The sequence below is a fragment of the Coenobita brevimanus genome, chromosome 25 (genome assembly GCF_032717465.1).
Source record: "Coenobita brevimanus isolate Jiangsu-jjx chromosome 25, ASM3271746v2, whole genome shotgun sequence".
NCBI lineage: Eukaryota > Metazoa > Arthropoda > Malacostraca > Decapoda > Coenobitidae > Coenobita > Coenobita brevimanus.
In genome coordinates, this window is record NC_136978.1 from 44,749,007 (window position 1) to 44,774,668 (window position 25,662).

At 41.1% G+C, this 25,662-nt stretch overlaps 1 protein-coding gene across 1 annotated transcript in view; it reads left to right on the forward strand.

The window, feature by feature from the left end:
* LOC145393838 (heparan sulfate glucosamine 3-O-sulfotransferase 6-like) overlaps positions 1-25,662 on the forward strand; it is a 49,667-nt gene that overhangs the window by 23,275 nt on the left and 730 nt on the right. Inside the window, exons 3-6 of the mRNA XM_080267881.1 lie at positions 6,531-6,639; positions 9,017-9,079; positions 15,022-15,195; positions 21,813-22,020. Of these exons, the coding sequence (XP_080124007.1) occupies positions 6,531-6,639; positions 9,017-9,079; positions 15,022-15,195; positions 21,813-22,020 (554 nt within the window). The remainder of the gene's footprint in view (positions 1-6,530; positions 6,640-9,016; positions 9,080-15,021; positions 15,196-21,812; positions 22,021-25,662) is intronic.

A 25,662-nucleotide genomic window follows, 5' to 3' on the forward strand; every position in this document is an offset into this window, starting at 1 on the left:
ATATTTAGTAATCTACCTAATAGACAGCTGATAGACGAATAGATAAACTAGTTGAAATGATAACTTATACTGAGCTACATAAACACAATACTGATAGATAGATGAAATGGCTGATAGATAGACACAGCCATACACAGACTGGAAAAAAATGGATGCACACACACACACACACACACACACACACACACACACACACACACACACACACACACACACACACACTACTAGTCTAATGCATGCATATGTAGAATATAGTCGATTTAGTCCTTAAAGCTTACAGAGAGAGAGAGAGAGAAAGAGAGAGAGAGAGAGAGAGAGAGAGAGAGAGGTGAGATCCACAATTCAAGATGGCGGGAGGGAAAAGTACACAAAGAGAAGGGGAAAATGAGGAGGAGGGAGACATTAGAAAAGGAAAGGAGAGGAAACGAGAGGAGGAGAGGAGAAGTGAGAAGAGATGGGGAGAGAGAAGAGGAGAGGAAAGAGAAGAGGAAAGGAGACAGGAGAGAAAAAGAGACATATTAAAGGGAATTGAAAAAAATGCAGTTACGAGAGAGAGAGAGAGAGAGAGAGAGAGAGAGAGAGACTCACGCACAGTTATGAGTTAGGCAGGAATAATAAAGTGTTTGCAAACATTGGTAGCCGGAGATACAGACAGTGATATAGCTCTGTCTGTCTGTCTGTCTGTCTGTCTCTCTCTCTCTCTCTCCCTGCTTCAGTACCAACACATACTAGTAACAATCCACTGTGGATTGCAATGCACTTCCTCATAGGTTTACGCGGGACACAGACGATCCTCCAAGATAATACTGACAAAAGATTCCAGGAAAAAACAAAACCCAAAATAAAAACAAAGCCTAACACATAAAAAATAACATTTGATAAACTACAGCCAAAACAAAAACCACCACCACCAACAAAAACAAGAACAAGAACAACAACATGAACAAAAACAAAGCCGAATACATGAAATATAACATTAAGAACAAAAAAGCTACAGCGACAAAACCACCACCAACAACAACCACAAAAACAACCACAACCACAACCACAACCGTACCAGTCTATCCCTCCAACCCCCCTCTCCTTCCGCCTTCGCCAACAGATCGCAACCAGTCTGTCACCAACACCAGTAAAAACAACAAAATATGCAACAACCAGACCCACACCAACAGCAGTACCAATCTCTCCCTCGGTCAAGGACAGGTGTTGCCCAAGGTGACACTGCCAATGTCCCCCATCCTGCTGCTGAAACTAACCAACCACCATCTGAACAGTATCATTTCCAGCTGGTGCAAAATGTCGCGAGGTGACAAGGAGGCGATGCATCTTACCGGTCACTACTTGCAATAAATATCAGATATTAGCCAACACTAACGAAGGGACTCATGAGGCTTGACTGGTGAGGGACTCAGTTATCCGTGAGCAGCTCCTGGAGGTCTGTGGCAAAGCACCATCTAAAAGGAAGCAATATTGCATTCCAGGTGCCGGACTTGATGATGTAACTGAGGCTGTGGTCGTTGTTTTGGAAGGTACAACTAATGAAAGTCTGATTTTCACACACGCAGGAACCAACAATGTAATGCGAACCCGGTCTGAAGAGCTCCTGAACAAGTTTAAATTAATGCTCCAGCATTACAGGGAAAAACTAATAATAATTTACTTCAGGTGTTCTCCCTAGGACTGCAGCAAACATTGTCCTTTATAACAAGGCTTTATGCTTGAATAATCTCTTTCAGTTGCTTAGCTTACAAGAGGGTATTGAGTTCGTAGACACCTGGAATCACTTCTATTAGCAGCGGGTTCTGTTCACACATGATGATCTACACCTAAATACAGTTGGCTCTGCTCGTCTTGGTCGTTTACTGGATGATACAGTGCATTTTTTCTGGCACAAAAACACTCATCATACAAAGCCCATAGGAGAGTCAAATTAAATGTCAAGAATCACAAGCAGACTAATGGAAGCAAGGTTATGAAGGCTCTACTCTTGCCTAGTTTTGAGAATAAATGTTCTGATTTTGAGGCATATGTTCTTGCTGAAATTTATGATTTGATAGCTGTAACAGAATCATGGTTGAACACGGAACAACAAGATATTTTAGTGAAGTATAACTTACCAGGTTACAATATTTTCAGTAGAGGGAGAAATAATAGAGTATGGGTCGGTGTACCGTTATTATTAAAGTAGAACTTCATCTGGTCAAAATTCCTAAGCCTTCTATTGACAATTTTGACAGTAGTTAACTCCACCTTAGAAATACGTCCCAGGGCAAAGCAGTACTTGGATTAATTTATCATCTGTCGGCACAGTCCAGCAACACAGATAGTGAAATTTACAACCAATTTGCTGAAATATGTAGTACCGATAATAATGCAATCTTCGGTGATTTTAATTTACCTGATGCCAAATGGGGAGAGGCCCTATTGTCACACACAGGGTTGGATGTGTATACTAACTTGTAAGAAAGTTCATTGCATCAGTTTGTAGACTGCCCAACACAAGAGATAGCATGTTAGATCTGGTTTTGGCCACACTGGAAGACTTGTTAAACAATGTTATGGTAGGGGAAGAGTTTAGTACTAGTGACCATCACATGGTCACATTCAACATCAATTTCAGTAACGACAATGTCAGGGCTAGTTATGAGAAAGTGCCTGACTAGGAGAGCAGAATTTTCCCAAATTACAGGAAATAATTGTTTCTAGTGACTTGAATAGCATTGTTCAATCAGGAGATATTACTGAAGCATGGAAAGTATTCACAGATATTCTCAGTAAAGAATTAACATTATGTATTCCAGTGCAAAACAGACAGCCTGTTAAAAATTTTAAACACCAATGGAGGAATACAGAAATTAACCCCTCAGTGGCTTTGGGTTCAGAAATTTGAGGGCTCCCCTGGCTGGCCCAGGGACCATTTTTTCGAAGTTTTAAAACTAATTTCGTTTTCTTGCAGCAGTGAAGAGAATCATCTGATGCACTTGGCAATGTGGTTTTTTAACTTCTTAAGCCCATCTTTTGATTCACCATGATTCATGGAAAATACAGTAAAATTCACTGCTTGTGCCATTAACATGTAAACATATGGGCGAAAACCTCCGAATAAAAGGGACCATCTGAGTGCTTGGGACGGTAGAGTCAGGTCAGGTAAACATACCATTGACCTTCGTCCCCCTTACAAAATTGTTCGCAGTTTTCTATAGCTAGCGTTAATTCGACATCACCAGGGCGTTTATGGTAAAGTGTCACTCAAATCCAGTGACCATTAAGCATAGCCTGTTGACAAAAAAAAAACAAAAAAAATGCACACAAAAATTATTTTATCACAAAACGTCTTACTGATAAAGTATGATGCTCTTCGTCAAAGAGCAAAAAAAAAAAAAAATAGTAATGCAAAATGAGAAAAACTTTGAAACTCACACTGCATGTATCAATAAATCCAACCCAAAAGATTTTTTCAGCTACATCAGAAACATGACAATACAGGTATCACCAACAATTGGCCCAGTAGTCACAGGTCATGGAGAGCACACCGATGATGAGCAGATATGGCTATAATTCTAAACACTTTCTTTTCATCTGTATTTACAATTGAATTCCATTCCCACAGCTTTTCCTGTTACCTCAGATAAGGATACGTAATTATTGACATTACTGTTAACAAAAATTAAATACCACCTGCCATTGGTAAACTAAAAGTGGATGAAACACAGGGGCAAGATAAAATATCCCTGTACACTCGAAAGAAGCAGTGAATGAAATAGCTAGGCCATTAGCTAAGCTATTCAGTAAATCACTAAGAAACAATAAGGTGCCTCGTGAATGAAAACTAGGAAATGTAACCCCGATATTTTAAAAAGGCAACAAATCAATTAAAAAATTATCGACCAATAAGCTTAACTTAAGTGGTGTGTAAGTTGTTGGAAACTATTCTCAGAGATAAATCTGTTAAGTTCTTAGAATTAAATAATCTTATCAGAGATTCACAACACGGTTTTTGGAATAATTGTTCTTACCTTATGAATCTCTTCTATTGTATACCGGTAATCAATTTAAATGATGAAACCAGGTTTGCTGACATTGTATATCTCGACTGTCAAAAAGCATTTGATAAAGTTCCCCATAAAAGAGTACTTCAGAAATTGAATGTGCATGGGTTCCGAGGCATTGTGCTCAGGTGGATCCATAATTGGTTTACAGAACATAAATAGAGGGTCATAATAATTGGTTAAGAATCAGACTGGAAAGATGTTACTAGTGGTGTGCCACAAGGCTCAGTATTGTGTCTTCTTCTGTTTTTAATATACATAAATGAGGATTTAATTTGTAAAATATCCAATTTGTTGATGATATTAAAATTCGAAACAAAGCAGCTACATCTTTACAGAGGCAGGCAATGCTCAATGGCCTCGATCAACTGTTTAACTGGGCCTACACCTGGCTGATGGACTTTAATATTAGTATATGCCAGGCGCTAAACATTGGAAATAGAAATGAAAAAGCCAGTTTCACCATGAATACTATTCAACCAGATAATGTCAGTCATGAAAAAGACTTAGAAATTGTAATAATAAATGATCTTAAACCAAGCAAACAGTGCATGGAGGCTGTTTTTAAAAAGCCAACAAATTAAATCAAATTCATTGGTAGAGCATTCAAAAGTAAATCAGATAATATTATCCTCACCTTAAATAATTCTCTAGTACCCCCGCGCTTAGAGTGCTGTGTCAAGTTTTGGTCTCCTTATTACAAAAATGACAGAGATACTTGAAAATGATAACTAAAATGAGAAATAAATGAGAAATAAAAAAAATACAAAGAATGTTTAGAAACCCAGAATCTCTTTCACTAAAGGCAGTTTATGAGGAGATTTAATTCCAGTATTTAAAATATTCAAAGGACACAGTAACATGGTTATCAATGAATGATTCAGTTAATCACTCGGATTATTCCAGAGGCAATGGGCATAAAATAATGGAAAACAATTCCAGCTGCATGAAGCTAAGCATTTCTTCTTTAACAGAGTTGTAAATATGGCACGTTGTGGTTTAGTGGGTAATTAAGGTGCTCCAATCGGATTGAGCCTGGTCAGGTTTATATCCAAGGAATGGTTGCAGTTTATTACTCACGTAATATCACTCGGGGATGAGTGGGGCTGGTCACTCGCATCTTAACCCGCCGCGTGCCAGTGCCATTTTAAAATGGTCTGACATAATTCCGTGGCCAGTGCCAGTGCCGTTTTAAAACGCTTTAAAATAAAAAACTTCACTGTGACTGCATTTTCTCAAGATTCTCAGGTAAAAATTGGCAGACATGTAAGGTAACTTTCTTTACCATCCCCCAGGCTGTCAAGGCCATACACTCACTCACTCCCCCCCTCACACTCGCTCTGCCTCACTCTGCCTGTGTGCCTCACCCAGTGCTGTACATAGTGAAGGCATTTTGTAAATATTTTCACATAAGTGTAAGTTATAAATATTTTCTTGTAAGTGTAAGGACTATTTAGTGAAGTCAAGTTGCAAATACTTTCTTGTAAGTGCCAGGACTGTATGTAATGAAGTCAGGTTGTACCTATCTTCAAGTAAGTGTAAGATAATGCATTCACAGTAAGAAAGACACACAAATTGTGATAGATGCTGAAGTAATAAGTAATCAGAAAAGTTTACTGAACATTGCTATACCTTCCCAACATAAATACCTGAGTATACCTTACATAGAAAACGGCTTTCTCTCACGTATGTGGTGAGCGTGAGAGAGCGGCTATACCTGTACACGAGAATGCAGGACTCAATAAAACTCATTTCCCAGCCTCAGTGGGCATTTTAATGGCGAAATTCGTTGTTTGCACATCAAAATCTATCATTTTAGCCAAGAAAAAAATGTCAAAAAATGGCCGGCATTGGGGTGACCCATAGGGCTAAAAATAGCCGGCACGTGGCAGGTTAAATGTCAGGACCAACTTGCCTAGCTTTGGGCTTCTATGCTTCTCATGGGGCAACTCAGGACTAGATGATGATGATGATAATGTAATTATATGGAACAAATTGCTTTCCAATGTAGTAATCTGTGATACAATACTAACCTCTAAAGGTCGCTTGGATAAGTATCTGTCATCTAACTTCCAGCTTAGTATGTTTTCTCCTGGATAAAACATTTCTGTACAGTATATATAAACTTTTTTTTATTTTTAGAGCCAGGACATTGATTAATATTGTTGACTTAATGTTACTTTCCGTTTCATGTAGATAGCTTAGAATAAGGTTTCCCTTCCCTCTGTCCCATGAAATTTCCATGGAAGTTTTCTTATGCTCCATGGTGGTCCTTTTCACTGTTTCCTACTGGCCTCAGCTGGATGGTTTGGTTGGTAGGTGGCGAAGGGGGAATTCCTACTTTTCTATCCTCGCCATTAGATGATAGAATAGTTTTGTTACTTGCAATCTCCCCTATACCAAACAGCCACGAAAGGACCAACAGGTTTGTTGCCGTTTGCTTTCCTTTGTACTCTAGCCCGCCTCTTCCTCTGCCAACAGATCGCAACCAGTCTGCCAGCAAGCAACTCCCTGACGTACTAATTATCGGAACCAAGAAATCTGGAACACGGGCACTGCTGGCCTTCCTTAGAGTACATCCAAGCATAAGGTACTCTTTACTCTCTTTACTTTCTTTACTCTCTTTTACGCTTTACTCTCTTTGCTCCCTGACGTACTAAGGACAGTATTCACGTTTTAAAGAGGCTTCCTAAATCATCTTCCTTGCCAATTTATTTCTGGATAGGGTTGGTTAATATCTTTTTGCATGTACTTTTATTCGTGCAAAGATTGGCGATGCTTGAAGGATTTTATTTAACACAGAATAGGACAGTAAGGTGTCATCCATGCATAACGTACTCTCTTTCTCTCTTTCTCTGATAAAATGTACTGATAAATCTGCTTCTTCTTTATCGAAAGGCTTGAAATCCAATTGGTGGTTGGGAGTTATTGCTCAGATGATGCCGCTCAGGGAAGTGTGAGGAAGGTCACCAACTCCAGTGTCAGAAATGAGTTATCGACTTCCGGGCCCCCATTATCCCAATACGGCAAAAGGAGGGGAAGGAGGAGGATTACATATGATTACATAGGAAAGCAAACAGCAACAGACCTTATGGTCCTTTTGAGGCTGCTTGTTACAGAGAAAACTATGACTACATGATCTAACTCTACATGCTGAAGGATAAGGATAGTAAAGCAAGAAGGTTCCCTTACCACCAAACCCTCCAGGAAAAAGTGAGAAAAACCACCAAGCAACATGGAAAAACTGACATGGAAATTTCATAGGAAATACTGGAAAGGAAAAGTCACATTCTATAATACTTTGTCTATAAGCTACCCGATTGAGTAACCTGAAAGAGAAAGTAATCAAATAAACTAATAGTTACAGCATGACTTTATAAACCGGTACACTGAGTTAATGGGAAATCTGTGGACATAACGTGGAAACTACACACTGCACAGTGTGGATGTTTAGGGGTGGTGCGGCAGCCTTTCCTGGCACTTTGTAGGTAGGCAGCAGTCAATCAGGCCCTAGCTCCGTTCACTCCACTGAGACAAGGAACTCTCCCATGTGGGACAAGTACACAAGTTTCATCTTGAAGCAGTGACCCCTGGTACATTAAAAAAATCCCGATGGTGGTCACTTGACTAACAGGGACCCTCAGTGATCCACAGCCCATCACAGGTCGAAAGTAAGAGTAGTGACCGTTAACTCAGGGTTATCTGTGCAGATCCTAATCTGTGCTTATATTGCTTTCTTTGCATTGGGGACACTGAAAAATATATAAGACGGGTGTCTTAGATAAAAGGGGACTGCACAGTGCACAGTGTGGATGTACAATGCACAGGAGGAGGAGGAGGAGGAGGAGGAGGAGAAGAAGAAGAAGAAGAAGAAGAAGATGAAGATGAAGAAGAAGAAAAGAAAAAGAATAAGAAGAAAAAGAAAAACAAGAAGAAGAAGAAAGAGGAGGAGGAGAAGGAGAAGGAGGAGGAGGAGGAGAAAACACGACAGAAGAAGAAGAAAAAGAAGAAGAAAACATGAAAGAAGAAGAAGAAGAAGAAGGAGAAAACAAGAAAGAAGAACAAGAAGAAGCACAAGAAGAAGAACAAGAAAGAGAAGGAGAAAACAGATGATTGATAGATGAACCAAATGTATACATAAACATTCCTCAGCTCAGCCTCGTCAGAACATTGACTCTTAAAAAAAAATACTGTATATTAGTGTTAGCAAAGACTTCTGGTAGGAAACGGGGTAAATAAGATGCTGCTCAACTCCTGCAGTTATAAAAGCCTGTACCACACTCCACTACCACGAATATTACACACACACACACACACACACACACACACACACACACACACACACACACACACACACACACACACACACACACACACACACACGTCATGGTACTGAAAGGCTTAATTTGAGCATGAGATCATATGCATGAGATAGCCTGTGTGCACGAGAGAGAGAGAGAGAGAGAGAGAGAGAGAGAGAGAGAGAGAGAGAGAGAGAGAGAGAGAGAGAGAGAGAGAGAGAGAGAGAGAGAGAGAGAGAGAGAGAGAGAGAGAGATTTAAGTGGATATGGGATTTGGATGTGGATTTAAACTGATGCAGCAGGGAATATAATTTGCTGTATAAATTAAAGTGTGTGTGTGTGTGTGTGTGTGTGTGTGTGTGTGTGTGTGTGTGTGTGTGTGTACAGATGTTTTATATACGTTTTCTTTCCCAGGGCGTCGTGTGTGTGTGTGTGTGGTGTGTGTGTGTGTGTGTGTGTGTGTGTACAGATGTTTTGTATACGTTTTCTTTCCCAGGGCGTCGTGTGTGTGTGTGTGTGTGTGTGTGTGTGTGTGTGTGTGTGTGTGTGTGTGTGTGTGTGTACAGATGTTTTATATACGTTTTCTTTCCCAGGGCGTCGTGTGTGTGTGTGTGTGTGTGTGTGTGTGTGTGTGTACAGATGTTCTATATACGTTTTCTTTCCCAGGGCGTCGGGTCCAGAGGTTCACTACTTCGACAGATTCTACGCCAGAGGATTGGACTGGTACAGGTGAGGGGAGGGGGAGGCACACACTATTTATTTATTTATTTATTTATTTATTACAGGTGAGAGGGGCAGAGGTAAGAGGCGAGAGGCACTTTATGTATTTACCTATTTATTTACGGCAGGTGAGTCGGGGCAGAGGAATAAGAGAACAGAAAAAAAACAAGTGAAGGAGTAGGAGAAAAAAAAAAGAGTAGAAGGAGAATGAAAAAAAGAGTATAACAGAAGCCAGGCAGATGATAGATTGGTCGATAGATAGAAAGACGGACAGACACACAAATAATCAGATATGTTAACTGGCTGATTGATATACACACATATGTAAATAGATTAATAAATGAATTAATAATAGACAGATAGATAGATGGATAGATAGACAGATAGGTAGACAGATAGAAACGCAGATAGAAAGACAGCTACTGTAACTAAACATCTATCTATCTATCTATCTATCTATCTATACAAGCAGAAAGAGAAAGAGGTGGAGGGGTAACTAACGAAGACCTGTGCAATTCAACACAGGAAAAACTTTATGGGGGTCAGTGAGGGAGTCGGGGAGACGAATGTGAGAGAAATTGAAAAACAGAGAGAGGGGAAACGGAGGGAATGATAAATAGATAGACAGATAGATAGATAGATAAATAGATAGATATTTATATATATAATGACGAAGAGGAAGAAGAAGATCGGAAAACTGAAAGAATATAAAACGAAAACTAAGAGGATGAAAACGACTATGTAAACAGAAATAGAAAAAGAAACAAAGAAGAAGAAGAAGAAAAAGAGGAATAATAATAATAATAATAATAATAATAATAATAAGAGAAGGATGAAGAAGAAGAAGAAGAAGAAGAAGAACACAAGGAAAAAGAAGAAGAAGAAGAAAAAAGAATATGAGGATGAGGAAGAGGAGGAGAAAGCGAATAAGAATAAGAGTAAAATCAAAATAAGACCAAGTAGGAGGAACACAAAGGAAAGCAAGCAGCAACAGACTTTATGCTCCTTTCAAGGCTGCTTGTTACAGAGTAGACTATGACTACGAGATATAATTCTACATGCTGAGGGATAAGGAGAGTAAAGCAAGAAGGCTCCCCCTGCCTCCAAATCCTCCAATTAAAACTAGCAGGAAAAAGTAAGAAGGACCTCCATGCAGCACGGAAAAACTGACATGGATATTTCATAGGAAAGACTGAAAAGGAAAAGGTACATTCTATAATACTTTATCTATAAGGCACCCATTTGAATAACCTGAACGAAAAAGTAATAAAGTAAAATGAATAATCAAATAAAGAAATAAGGCATGACATTATGTACGGGTACGCTGAGTTAACGGGACATCTGTAGACAGTGTGGAAAATGCACAGTGTGGATGTTCAGGGGTGGTGCGGCAGCCTTACCTGGACCTTTTATGGTAGGCAGCAGTCAATCAGGCCCCAGCTCCGTACCCTCCACTGAGACAAGGAACTTTCCTATTTGGGGAAAGTACACAAGTTACCTCCTGAAGTTGTTGCCCCTGGTACATTAAAAAAAATCCCGATGGTGGTCACTTACCTAACTTGGACCCTCAGTGATCCGCAGCCCATCACAGGCCTAAAGTAGGAGTAGTGACCGCAAACTCAGGGCTATCTGTGCAGATTCTAGTATGTGCTTATATTACTTTATCTGCATTTGATAAATTGATAAATACAGTATATAATGACATGATGTGACGCTATGTACAGGTACGTTAAGTTTACGGTGCGTCTTGTAGGCGGGAGGGGAATGAACTTATGTGTAGCTGATTAAGGTAGGTTGTTGGATAGAAACAGAGTCAGCGATGATTCTCGTGCAAGTACTTGTTTATTTTGTTTTTATATGTCTTAACTGAGATACTGATCGCAGTATCTGAGGGTAATTTGTTCCAGATATATTAGACTTTGTTGACGAAGTATTTTGTATTATGGGATTGGAAACACTTTCCCATAATTCTGCAGCCACAACTCATGGTTTGACTCGACCGGTCTATTTCAATAAAGTTCTTCAAAGGGTTCCTCAAATGGTTTGTTTCTCAGTCGGGGTATCATTTTTGTAATTCTTTGCTATATTTTCTCCAATTTTTCTATGTCCTTCCTGTAGTACATAAATCATTTGTACACAATACTTCAGGGGGGGGGGGGAGGCGCACTAGCGAGCTGTACAAAGCAAGTATGATTTTTTCCGATTTAAACTCGAAAGTTCTTCCAATAAAACCCACTAACTTGTTTCCAAATTTAACCACATCGTTGCATTGCTTGCTCGGTTTTAGGTCATTTGGTATAATCACACCTACATCCTTTTCATTGTCTGTACTTGATAACTGGATATTGTTCATTTTGTAATTCGCGTGGTTGCTGTTATTTTCAGCATGAAGTATTTTCCATTTTTTTAAGTTGAATTTCATTTGCCATTTTCTGCCCAGCTTGCCAAAGTATTAAGGCCATTTTGTAACTGCTGTAACTGTAACGTTGACGTTACGTTCTTGGTAAATTTAGTATCATCTGAAAATTTGGATATTTTACAATTTAAATCCTCATCTATACCGTTTATGTAGATAATAAAAAGTATCGGTCCAAGTACTGAGCCCTGGGGAACGCCACTAATTACATTACACCATTTGAATTCCTTCCCGACTATCACAACTCGCTGTTTTCGGTCAGAACGCCAATCTTGTAACCATTTCTGCGCATTTCATTCTATCTTCCTTACGAGACACTTGTGAAGGACAGTGTTAAATGCTTTCTTAAAGTTAAGGTAGACTATTACCTACTGCTCTAGATTCGTCATATGATATGTAAACATCATGGAAGAAGTCCAGTAAGTTAGTTAAGCATGAGCGTCGATGTCTGAGTCCATGCTGAAAGTCTTTGATTATATTATTTTCTTCTAGATAATTAACTGTTTCATGTCTTGTGATTGCCTCTATTAAACTGCACGCTACAGACGTTAGGCTGACTGGTCTGTAATTTCCTGAGAGTGACTTATTTCCTTTTTTGTGACTTATTTCCTTTTTTGAAAATTGGTGTTACAATTGATAGTTTCCAGTCGCCATGGACTTTGCCAGTATTTAAGTATTTACTAAATAAGACAGAGATTGGTAGCAATAACTCATTTTGTGCTTCTTTGAGACTTCTCGGTGATGTTTTATCAAGGCCAGGGGTTTCGCTTATTATGTATTATTTATGGCTGAAAGGATATCGCTATTGTGGATAATATGGGTACTGAGAGAGGTGAAAAGATTAGTAAGAGAGAGTAAGAAGAGACTGGATGAGGAATTTGGAAGGAATTTCAGTGTAAAGTGGAGGGAATGTAACAAGATGTTCTGGAAAGAGGTAAAGAGGGTATGACAGGGTGACAAAGAAATTAGTTGGAGAGTGAAAGGTAAAAATGGTAGATTGCTAGTGGAGAAAGGAATAATGTGAGCAGATGGAAACAACTCTTTAAGGAACTGTTAAACATAGAGAATGAAAGTAATGTGAGTGTACGTGAATGAGGAATGGCTGGGAGAAGAAGGGAGGTGAGAAGGAAGAGATTAGTAGGATGGAGGCAGTGGAAGTAATGAAAAAAGTCAAAATGGGGAATGCCCCAGGAATTTATGGACTGTGTGGTGAAATGCTGAAACAGCGGGGAGAGCTAGTAGTAGAATGGATTAGGAAGATGTGCAGATTGGCCTGGGAGGAAGATAAGAGTCCTGGAGGATAGGATGTTAGGTATAATTATTCCCCTGTACAAAGGAAAAGGGAAAAAAGAAATGTTTTGTAATCATAGGGCGTTTGTCTTCTTAGTGTAATAGGAAAAGTATATGGTAGAATACTTACTGAAAGAGTTAGGGAAATAACAGAGGAATTAGTCAGAGAAGATCAGGGAGGTTTTAGGAAGGGAAGAAGTTGTTTAGATCAGATATTCATTCTTAGGTCCTCAGTGGAAAAGTGTCTAGAGATGGGAAAGAAGTTGTGTGCTGCCTTCATAGATTTGGAGAAAGCATATGACAGGGAGGATAGACAAGGAATGTGGAAAACAATTAATAAGAAGCTGATGAGTAAATTGGATGTTGCTGAATGCCGTGGAGGGTATGTATGAGGAGGCTGCAGTGAGTGTGGATGGTGAACTGAGATAATTTTTCCCTCTGAATGTTCGATTGAAACAGGGAAGTGTTATGTCTCCATGGTTGTTCAGTCTGTACATGGATGGGGGTTATAAATGAGATACAAGGTACGGCAGTGGATGTTGGAGCGGCCCTAATGAGAAAGGGCAGTATTTGGAAACTCCCTGTACTGTTGTTTGCAGATGATACTGTATTGTTAAGTGAAGACGAAGGGCGACTGCAAGGCTTGGTGAATGAGTTTGGAAGAATGTGTAAGAAACGGAATCCAAAGGTGAATGTAGGAAAAAGTAAAGTTATGGTCGTCGAAAGAAAGGAAATTAGTGAATGTACTGTTAGGTTGGATGATGAGGAATTTGAAAATGTGAGTGCGTTTAAGTGCTTGGATAGTGTGATGAGAAGAAATGGAAGTTTGGAGGGTAAAGTGCTTGAAAGGGTACAACAAGGAAGAAAGGTTGCTGGTTCTTTGAAAGCAGTGATAAGAAGCAGGGGAGTGAGCATGGGAGTAATAAAGCCGCTGCATGGTAGTACTGTGATACCAACTCTAGCGTATGGAAGTGAAGCTTGGACCTTGTTGGAGGGACACAAACCAAGCATGAGAGCAGTGGAAATCAGTTATCTGAGGGGAGCATGTGGAGTCACATGAAGAGATAGACTGACAAATGAGGAAGTGAAGGAGCATTGTGGTGTGGATGTGATAGAAAGCGTTAGGAGAAATACACTAAGGTGGTTTGGCCATTTGGAGAGGATGGAGAGCGAGAGACTATCAAGGAGAGAGTATGTGAGTGAGGTGGAGGGGGAAGAGGGAGGGGGAGGCGAAGGATGAGATGGAGGGATGGAGTGGAGAGGTATATGAGAGGAGGATGTGTGAGCTGGAAGCAGGGCAGTGAAATGGCAGGGGACAGGACGACATGGAAGCAATTTGTTTGTGGCTACCCCTTACGGGATTAAGGCGTCTGGCATTACATACTGTAGATACATAGATTATTATTATGGTTGTTTTTATTATTATTATTATTATTATTATTATTATTATTATTATTATTATTATCATTATTATCATTATTGTTATTATTATTATTATTGTTATTATTATTATTATTATTATTATTATTATTATTATTATTAATATATTAAGAAAAAGAAGAAAAAACGGTAGATAATAATAATAATGATGATGGTGCCTAACATTACCAGTAAAATAATATAATAAATCTGTCCACCACCAGACAGTTTCAATTCACCCCAGAAAAATTAGAGAATGAAATTGGGTTAGGCTGTGACTAAGAAAATGTTAATATTTGGCTAGAGAGGGAATTGGTATAGTTAGAATTAGGAGAGAGAGAGAGAGAGAGAGAGAGAGAGAGAGAGAGATTTCCCCCACTCCGACATTCATATCTTCAGGCAAGATCGTTCTTTCATGTCCCAAACTTTCTCAAACAGTTCTCCAGATATGCCCAGGTCTCTCTCTCTCTCTCTCTCTCTCTCTCTCACACACACACACACACTAACCCCTCCTCCTTCCCTCCCTCTCTCACCAACTTCCCCTCCTTCCTTCCCTCCCTCACGAACTCCCCCTCCTTCCTTCTCTCCCTCACTAACTCCCCCTCCTTCCCTCATTATCTCACTCTCCCTCATTTACCCTCCCTCCTTCCCTCCCTCCATCAATATTTCCCCCTCTATCACTAACCCTCCCTCCTTCCTTCCCTCACTAACTCCCCCTCCTAACTCCCTCTTCCTCATTTACCCACCCTCCTTCCCTCTCTCATTCACTTACCCCACCTCCCTCCCTCCCTCACTAACCCTCCCTCCCTCCCTCCCTCCCCCACAGGAGTAAGCTGCCGCTGAGCCTGGCGTGGCAACTGACGGTGGAGAAGACGCCGGCGTACTTCACCAGTGCAGGGGTGCCAGCCAGGGTGAAACAAGACCTGCCTGGTGCCAAACTCCTGCTGGTGGTGAGGGACCCCGTCACCAGGGCGCTGTCTGACTACACGCAGAGTCTTAGGTGAACCACGGGCAGGCAGGGTGAGGCAGGGGCAGACAGGGTGAGGCAGCGGTAGGCAGAGAAATTCAGAGGAACGATTTTGGGATGCGGCAGATAATTCCCTCTTTTTCGATTTCTGCTTGTGGTGCTAAATTCGGGTGACCAGACAAACCAGATAGGCAGGAAGAGGACAGGAGAGACAGGGTGAAGCGTGGGGAGTCATGAGTGAGGCAGAGGAAGGCAGGACTAAAGAGGGACATTTAAGGTGCCGAGGTTTGGATGGAACCAAACTTTACAACTTCTAAATTTCTGATGGTGTACGAAACCACGATGCCAGGCTAAACAGGGAGACAAGGGGCGGTATTTCCGTGTGGTTATCAAGCTTACTAACACCTCTTCCTTATCGGTTTATTTCTAATTCTGTCACGTTAATAAATTCTTATGTGTTGTTCATGCATTCTCCTTCGATATTAACAAGATACGAGATACAAAAGTGAGGAAATTAGTGGATAGTTTGAAAGACAAATTGCTAAGGAAAATGTTCTGGGAAGCCTCTTTACCCGACGGAAGTATTGACCAGAGAGAGGCCAAGGAAAGCTAGGAGAGGTATGGTGGAGGCAATATACGCAAAAAAGGCAGAGAAAAGAAGATGGCCCGAATTCTGAGAGCGACAGCCCCTTGCTGCTTGTAAATTTGTGTTGGTCCTCAGGCAGAGAAGGGATGAGGGATGGGAAGGGGCTAAAAGAGGCAAGGAGAAAGTAGGTAGAGGCAGGGTAAGGCAAGGAGGTGCACGGGAAGGCAGGGGTAGGCAGAAAAATACATGAGGACGAATTATTGATGTGACAAGACACATACTTCTCTGGTGTTGACATCTGCTGGTGGTCTAACATCAGGCAGGTGAAACAGAGGGTGGTAGGGTGAGGTAGGGAGAGGCAGGGTGAGGTAGAGAGAGAGAGAGAGAGAGAGAGAGAGAGAGAGAGAGAGAGAGAGAGAGACAGACAGACAGACAGACAGACAGACAGCGACAGAGAAACAGAAAGTGAGAGATTGAGATGGATAGATAGATAGATAGGTAGGTAGGTAGGTAGGTAGAGAGAGAGAGAGAGAGAGAGAGAGAGAGAGAGAGAGAGAGGAAAATGAAAAACAAGAGGAAGAAGGCTGGAAGAGGCACAGAAGAGGAAAGACGAGGGGAGGAAGAGGAGAAAGGGGATAAATGTGTGAGTGACACAGGAAAAATAAAAGTGAGGGAAACGAGGGGAAAGAGATGAGGAAAGACTGGAGACGGAGAGAGAGATAGATAGAGATAGATAAACAGATAGATACATTGAGAGATAGAGAGAGGGGGGGAGCAAGAGGGTGAGGTAGGTAGAGAAAACAAGCGGAGAGATGCGAACACTCATGACAAAAGAACCTGCGAAGCTAGGAAGGAAGCAAGAAAGGAGGGAAGGAAGGAGGGAAGGAAATAACGAGAAGGAAGGAAAGAGGGAAAAGGAGAAGGAAGGAAAGAGAAAAAAGTGAAGGAAGAGAGAAGGTGAGGAGAAATGGGAGACGAGGAGAAGAAGAAGACCGACAGAAGAAGAAAAAAAAGGAAAGAGTGAAGAGAAAGTGAATGGAAGGATACAAGATCAAAAAAGAGTATTGAACAGAAGAGAAGAGAAAAGAATGAAGGCGAGGGGAAGGGAAGGGAAGAGACGGGATTGAAAAGGAAAGAAATGGAAAGGGGAGGAGAGGAAACTAGAGGAGAGGAATAGAGAAGAGAGGAGAAAACATAGAAAAGGAGATGAGAGAAGAGGAGAGGATACGAGAGGAGAGAAGAGGAAAAGAGAAATGATTTGAGAAGAGAAGATTGAGATAGATAAGTAGACTGATATATTGATAACTAGGCAGATGTGTGTGTGTGTGTGTGTATATATATATATATATATATATATATATATATATATATATATATATATATATATATCCCATTGGATCCCAGGGGTGCTGGGCGAGGCATGGCACTGGGTGGGTACTAAGCGTACCGCCCTCCGCCTATCGGCTCATAGTCGCGAAGCTCATAGGTCCCTACCCGGGGGTTCCCTACTTTATAAAGACTTGAAAAATCCCAGTTCTGTCCAATATTCCGGACATTTTGCTCCAATGGCTGATATATAGATATATATATATATATATATAGATATATATATATATATATATATATATATATATATATATATATATACAAAAAAAAATATATGTGTGTGTGTGTGTGTGTGTGTGTGTGTGTGTATCTATCTATCAATTGCCAGAAACCTTAACCCCGTAAGGGGTGGCCACAAACAAATCGCCTCAATTTCTCCCTGTCCCCTGCCATTTCACTGCCCTGCTCTCAGCTCAAACATCCCTTTCTCATATACCTCTCCACTCCATCCCTCCATCTCATCCTTCGCCTGCCCCTTCCTCGCCCCCTCTCCACCTCACTCATATACACTCTCCTCGTTAGTCTCTCGCTCTCCATCCTCTCCACATGGCCAAACCACCTCAGTGTATTTCTCTTAACGCTTTCTGTCACATCCACATCCACACCGCAACTCTCCTTCACTTCGTCATTTGTCAATCTGTCTCACCATGTAACTCGACATGCTCCTCTCACGTAACTCATTTCCTCTGCTTTCATTCTTTACTTATGCCCTTCCAACAAAGTCCAAGCTTCACTTCCTTACGTTATAGTTGGTATCACATTACTTTCTTGCAGCGTCTTTTTTACTTCCATGCTCACTTTCCTGTTTCTCATCACTGATTTCAGAGAACCAGCTCCTTGTTGTACCCTCTGAAACACTTCATCCTTCAAAATTCCATCCGTATTCATCACACTGCAGAAGTACGTAAATGCACTCACATTTTCTATTTCCTCGTCATCCAACCTCACTGTACGTTCATTGACTTCATTACTCTCGATGACCATAACTTTTCTCTTTCCTACATTCACCTTTAGATTCCATTTCTTACACACTTTTCCAGACTTATTCACCAAGCCTTGCAATTCACCTTCATCTTCACTTAACAATACAGTATTATCTGCAAACAACAGTACACGGAGATTCCAAACGTTGTCCTCTCTCATTAAAGCCACCACAACATCCACTGCCCTACCTTGTATCTCTTTTAAAACCCCATCCATATACAGATTGAACAACCATGGAGACATGACACATCTCTGTCTTAGTCCAACATTTAAATAAAGAATTGGATCAATTCACAATCCATATGCACTGCAACCTTAGCACCCTCATACATACTATTCACGGCATTTAGCAGCTTCCCATTTACGTCGTATATTCTTAACATTTTCCACAATCCTTGTCTATCCACCCTGTCATATGCATTCTCCAGATCCATGAAGGCCGCATACAACTTCTTTCCCTTCTCTAGAAACTTTTCCACTAAAGACCAAAGAATGAATATCTGATCACACAACCACTTGCCTTCCTAAAACCTCCCTGTTCTTAACCTACTAATTCCTCTCTTATTGCCCTAACTCTGTCATTCAAACATACATACATACATACATATATATATATATATATATATATATATATATATATATATATATATATATATATATATAGAGAGAGAGAGAGAGAGAGAGAGAGAGAGAGAGAGAGAGAGATTAAGGTGAGTAGTAGAAGGAGGCACAAAGAGAGACAGACATGAAGACAGTGTGTGATGAAAAGGTTGATGATGAATGAGTCACGTGCGTGTGTGAGGAATATTCATACATACGCACATATGTATACAAATACTTACATATAAACATACATACATAGAAACATACATATACTCATACGTACATATAAACATACATACATAGAAACATACATATACTCATACGTACATATAAACATACATACATACCTCCACATATACATACATACATACGTTAAAACACACGTCAGTACACTCCAGCACATACACATACATTCAAACATACACAACATACACGCACACATAAACATTCATATTACACACACACTCATACATACTACATACACAGTCAGGCAGATAGTGCACATACAGTATATACGTACATCAAACCACTACCTACCACACACACAAAGACACATATACGCACACACAAACTGAAACGCACATACCAAGTATATATTTACACACCATTCCTCTCTCTCTCTCTCTCTCTCTATGTCTGTCTGTCTCTGTCTGTCTCTCTCTGTTACCCGTCTGTCTACAGTACGTATGTATGTGTGTGTACGTATGTATGAATGTAGGTATGTATGTAGCTATCTGTCTATCAACCTTAGTCTGTCTATGCATGTACGTATGTATGTGTGTATGTATGTATGTATGTATGCATGTACGTACGTATGTACGTGAGTGTATGTATGTATGTACGTATGTAGCTATCTATCAACCTCCGTCTGTCTATACATGTACGTACGTATGTACGTGTGTGTATGTATGTATGTACGTATGTAGCTCTCTGTGTATCAACCTCCGTCTGTCTATGCATGTACGTACGTATGTATGTGTGTGTATGTACGTATGTAGCTCTCTGTGTATCAAGCTCCGTCTGTGTATGCATGTACGTATGTATGTATGGAAGGATGACTGGATGCATCTACTTATCTATCTGTATATCTATCTATCTGTCCATTTAACCAGTCAGTCTATCTATCTATCTATCTATCTAGCCCAGCCAATTAGTCCCACCGCCAAAGTGAAAAATTATTATCAATCTGATACATAGCCTACCCACAGAATGCAAAGTTATGTATGTGTGTGTGTGTGTGTGTGTGTGTGTGTGTGTGTGTGTGTGTGTGTGTGTGTGTGTGTGTGTGTGTGAGGGAGAGAGAGAGAGAGAGAGAGAATGAGAGAATGTGTGCTTGTGTGTGTGTGTGTGTGTGTGTGTGTGTGTGTGTGTGTGTGTGTGTGTGTGTGTGTGTGTGTGTGTGTGTGTGTGTGTGTGTGTGTGTGTGTGTGAGGGAGAGAGAGAGAGAGAGAGAGAGAGAGAGAGAGAGAGAGAGAGAGAGAGAGAGAGAGAGAGAGAGACAAACAGACAGACAGACAAACAGAGAGACTGACAGACAGACAGAATGAGAGAATGTGTGCGTGTGTGTGTGTGTGTGTGTGTGTGTGTGTGTGTGTGTGTGTGTGTGTGTGTGTAAAACCATATAAATCACATACACACATATTGTACAAACATACGCATAAACACGTACACTTACACTACCTCATATATCACACACACACACACACATACATATATATATATATATATATATATATATACTCTCTCCCTCTCTCTTTCTCTCTGTCTCTCTCTCACTGTACTTATCTATTCTTTTTTTCAATCTCTCTCCCTATTAGACATAACCCTCACAAACACGAAAAACATGTGTACACACACACACACACACACACACACGAAAGAAATATGAATGAGAGGAAAGGAGAGAAAGAGGGTGGAGGAGGGAGGGAATTTAGGGAGGATGAAACGAAAGCAAGACGGGAAAGTAGGAGGGGATGGGAGACGGAAGGAGAGGTAAGATGGACGTAAGAGAGGATGGAGGAAGGGACGGAGGAAGAGGGAGAGATGGAGGAAAAATGCAGAAGACAGAAAGGGAGAGAGAGGAGGAAGAGGCAGAGATGGAGAGAAAGGAAGAAAGGAGGGAGGAAGATGAAGGAAAGCCTTCTTTCACACAGCCTGACGCCATCACGTCTTTGCTCACACCTAAGCTCTCTCTCTCTCTCTCTCTCTCTCTCTCTCTCTCTCTCTCTCTCTCTCTCTCTCCTTTCCTCCTCCCTTCCTTTCTTCTTTCTCCCTACATTTCTGTTTCTTCATCTTTCTATTTTTCCCCCCACATTCTCTCTCTCTCTCTCTCTCTCTCTCTCTGCCATAAGGTTAGCAGTATTATGAGAGGGACGTGGAGCCACCGTCCCACAAAACAGACCCACATTATAGCCACATTTTTGAGTCACACCAGACTGAGCTGTATCAAGCAAAAAATATACCAGACACAGATATACCAGAGCAATATTCCAGCCCCTGAGATATATCATTTTCATGGCAGTTACACCAGAAGCACCAACAGCACACCTCAATATACCACAAAAACACACCACAACACCTACCACACCCCTAGATATCTGATTTCGCACAGCCTTACCTTCCACTACAGTAATCAGAATAATTAGTACACTGCAAAATACCACAATACCACACCACAGCACCTTACCACACCCCTAGATATCTCACTTTTGCACATCCTTTTTTTCCACTTCAATAATCATAATAATCTGCTGTGGTAAATGTGGCAGGTGGCTGCAGTAAGCTCAGGTGGAGTCATGCGTTGGATGAGCTGGTATTGGTGAGTCGTGTTCGGGGCCGTTCAACTGGGAGTGGGGGCCAATACACCCACGACATCTTACCCCCAACACAATTCATCCTTTTCTTTAATAGCCTAGTAATAGTAGGCTGGTAAAATTACTACAGATACATACAGTACCCCGGCTATCTCCTTCTGCCCCTCCATCAGGCACAAAATACCACAACATCACACACGGCCACAAACTGTCACCCTCTACAGTAACATCGTTCTCTCTTCTATAGTAAAGCTTAATATTTCCTCATCTTGCTGCAGTAAACACAAGTGGCGTCGTGCGTTCGTTGAGCTGGCGTTCGTGAGGGCGTCCCCGGGCCTGGTCAACTCGGAGTGGGGGCCAATCAGCGGGGGTTTGTACGCCAGACACCTACAGCGATGGCTGGACTACTTCCCCAGGTCCGCCATACACGTCGTCAGTGGAGGGAATCTTATACTGGACCCAGCCGCTGAGCTCTGCAAAGTGCAAGTGAGTTTTTGGCTTAATTTCAGTGACTTGCGGTATTTTTGAGTGAGTATGGGTATATTTGGTTAAGTGTGATTTGGGCTGGTTTACTCTGAGTTACTTTGGGTAATTTTGGCGTGACCTAATGCGTCTGGGTAACATGGAGCAAGCAGGGCCTTAGAGGGGGCTTGGCCAGGGGGAGTAACCACCCCTATTTTTGGCAGTCAAGTTATTGCACATAGTGAAAGAACAATACTTATGCCAAAATACTCATATATGCATTAAATATCTTCCTGCATCTTATAGCACTTGCACTTGTCATCATTATTGTACTCCTGTGTCTAATGCAAAAGAAGTGCATTCTAATTTGATTGTTTAAATGGAATTACTATAGTCGCGGCGCACAACTCTGAGGTTGTCATTATCGTACCCTGGCAACCTATCATTCAAAAGTGCGTCCGATTTCTTATCATAGTATACACGAATCATATTATTATGCACGAATATATTATACACGAATATTATTATACACGAACATATAACACACGAATCAATGCGTCTCATATTATACACGAAATCAGACGTACTTTTGAATGGAAGGTTGCCAGGGCACGATAATAACAACATCAGAGTCGCGCGCCGCGACTATAGTAAATCTACTAATGATCGCTGCCCCTCTTTTCCAAAATGCTGGATCTGGCCCTCTAGAAGTTGGTTTTGATAAGTCTAGGTTTGGATGCTTGGGTCTGTGTATATGTGTATAAATTTAAGCGATCTTATTACATTCGCTCTCACAAACCAAAAGTGGATGGTACGGTATATTTGGTTCAGTGCACGTTCGTGTGCGTTTGTGTGAACAAAACAATTCAAAGGGATTTTACTCGAATTTAACTAAATTTCGTGGATGAGCTGAGGGTCAGTCAACAGGATGATCTACTGAATTTTAGAACAACAGGTCATTGCTGAAGGTCACAGGGTTAGGTAAAATTCTGACCAAGATTGGTAAATTAAAAGTTTAAATCTTGTTTAGACAAAACTTGATGGAAGTGTTGAGGATAAGGCAAGAAGGAAGCAGTTCGATTTTGGGAACAATGAGTCAAATGTCAAGGTCACAGGACAAGGTCAAATTACAGTCCGTGTGTCTGTGTGCGAACTAAAATAGCTAAAATAGCTTTGATGCGATATGGATCAAACCTGCGGAAGTGTTGATGATCAGCCAAGGTAACATATTATATTTCAGAATAATAGGTCAAAGGTAAAGGTCACACAGTGAAGTCAATTCAAACAGTTTTAATTTGATTTACACCATTTTTTGTGGAAGGTAAGGTAAGGATAAAGAGATTGGATTTTGAGAACAATTAGTCACAGAGCAAGATCAGCCTAAACAGCTCTGATATAATTTGAACCAAACATAGAGGAAGGATTATGGGTCAAGCAAGAATGAAGTAACTCGATCTGGAGAGTAAATCGAATGGTCAGTGTCATATGGTAAAATCAGGTGTACAGCCATGAGACCAAGTGGGAGATGGGCGTTGCACTCTCTGAGTGTTCTGTATTGTTTTGATTTTGTTTAGTTTGGATGTAATTTGGTTTAAACTGGCCTGATTTGGTTTGGGTGACTTGGGGTTGGTTTGGTTAAGTCTGCTGGGGTCTGGTTTGGTTTGGGTGACTTGGAGTTGGTTTGGTTAAGTTTGGTTTAGTTTGGGTGACTTGGAGTTGGTTTGGCTAAGTTTGGTGGGTTTGGTTTGGTTCGGGTGAACTGGTATTGGGTGGTGTGGTGTTGGTCTGGTTAACCCTTCAGAAGTCAATGTTTTTCCCTCAGGTAAACAAAGTTGTCTTAATAATGCCTGATGGTACAGAGACCCTGGGGGTGAAGGTGTTGACCCCTTCACTACCATGACGTATTTTTTAGTTCTGTTGCCGCCAGAAGATATTATTCAGCGTAGGAGAGGCTTTGTGTACTGGAGGGGTTGGATGCAGCCTTTATTAACCCCTTCACTGATAACTGAATAAAATCGTTCAGAGACAGCATTTGTAAACTAAACTAGTGCATTATTACGAGAGAGTGAGCGATGTTTGCTCTCCGATGAGTTTGAAAATGAGAGGCCCAGTCCGACCCGGCCTGACCAAGCATGACCCAACCTGACAGTCACGCTAAGCAGAAGCCAATAACAATACTTCTGTATGAAGCAGAGTTAAGATTCTTTTTGCAGGTGATACTTTCATTCAATAATTTTTTAACCAATTAAAAACTCACCCATAAAGGAGTAGGAACCCTTTGGAATCTCGCGTTTTTTGAGGAAGTGCTCGGTTGTGATCAGTGAACACCTCAAGTACTAAATAAAAAAAATAATCCGTCGTGACAGTGTTATTGTGCATCAGTTCTAGCAATTAAATATTGGAGATTCCTCCCATAATCTTATATCAGAGGGTTATTGTGATAACATGGCGCTCGCTCGCTCGTCACGCCTCACAAAGCGCACTTTACTGGTGGCAGTAGAGGGTTAAGGTTAGGACTGGGGTGGGGATGGGTTGTAAAGGTTGAGGTTGTGGGTTGGAATGAGGTTGGCTGGGTTGGGATAAGATGGATGGGATCGATTCACTATGCCTGCTGTCTCCCACTCCTCCCTCCCTTCCTTCCTGCCTTCCATCCTTTGTCTCCTCTCTTTCTTCCCTCTTCTCATTTCTCCTCCCTTCCTTTCTTCTCTCCCTCTCTCTCTCTCTCTCTCTCTCTCTCTCTCTCTCTCTCTCTCTCTCTCTCTCTCAAAAATAAAAAAAATCAAAAGAATCATGGCTTGGATCCCCAGTAAGATTTGTTGTGATCCCAGGCCGTCCAGCTCAACAAGTTCATTCCAGCCCCACTGACGAAAACCTGGCTTGGGTCTCTCTCTCTCTCTCTCTCTCTCTCTCTCTCTCTTGTGTAGCAGCATTGACATTTTTGTTTTCTGTCTGTCTGTCTGTCAAGCTGGGGTCTACAAGGATGTTTATCAATCCATTTATCTACCTGAGGTTTCCCAGGAAATATGTGTAAAAATTCAGGTGGTTTTTCCCGGGCAAATTGATAAAGTTATATGAGATACATTTTGATCCGTTATGGAGGTACAGTTACTGATGATGTTATGATGAACCAGCAGTAAGCGTCAAATATGCGTTGATAAACACTGTATTGCGTGTGTGCAGTGATATGGTGAGTGTTTGATGGGGATCGATGGCAGCCTGATTACACACGTGCTGGCGGCTTGTACGTTATTGGCGGGGGTAACTTAAATAATCATTACTAACTTTATGTGTCTGAATGTCAGTCCGTCTGTCTGTCTGCCACTATATATAAATTTATCCACGCTAAATTAACCTCCTGTCAGGAGAAGTAAATCCAAAATGTCAGTTGAAACAACCCCGGCAACAACTGTCACCCTTGTCTGCAAACAGCCAGGTGTGCGAGTGCACGTGTGTGCATTTGTATGTGTATGGATTTGTACACAAATCTGACATTTTTGTCCTTCTGCTTATCCACCAAGGTAAGAGACAGATGTTGCCATCACTTGTGCCATATTGGTGTCCTTCTGACACACGGTATTCCAACACCACAGTGATTAAAACACTGTTCTCTCCCTCAGCAGGAATTCCTTGGCCTAGGCAGGGTAATCACAGGAAAAACACTTCTTC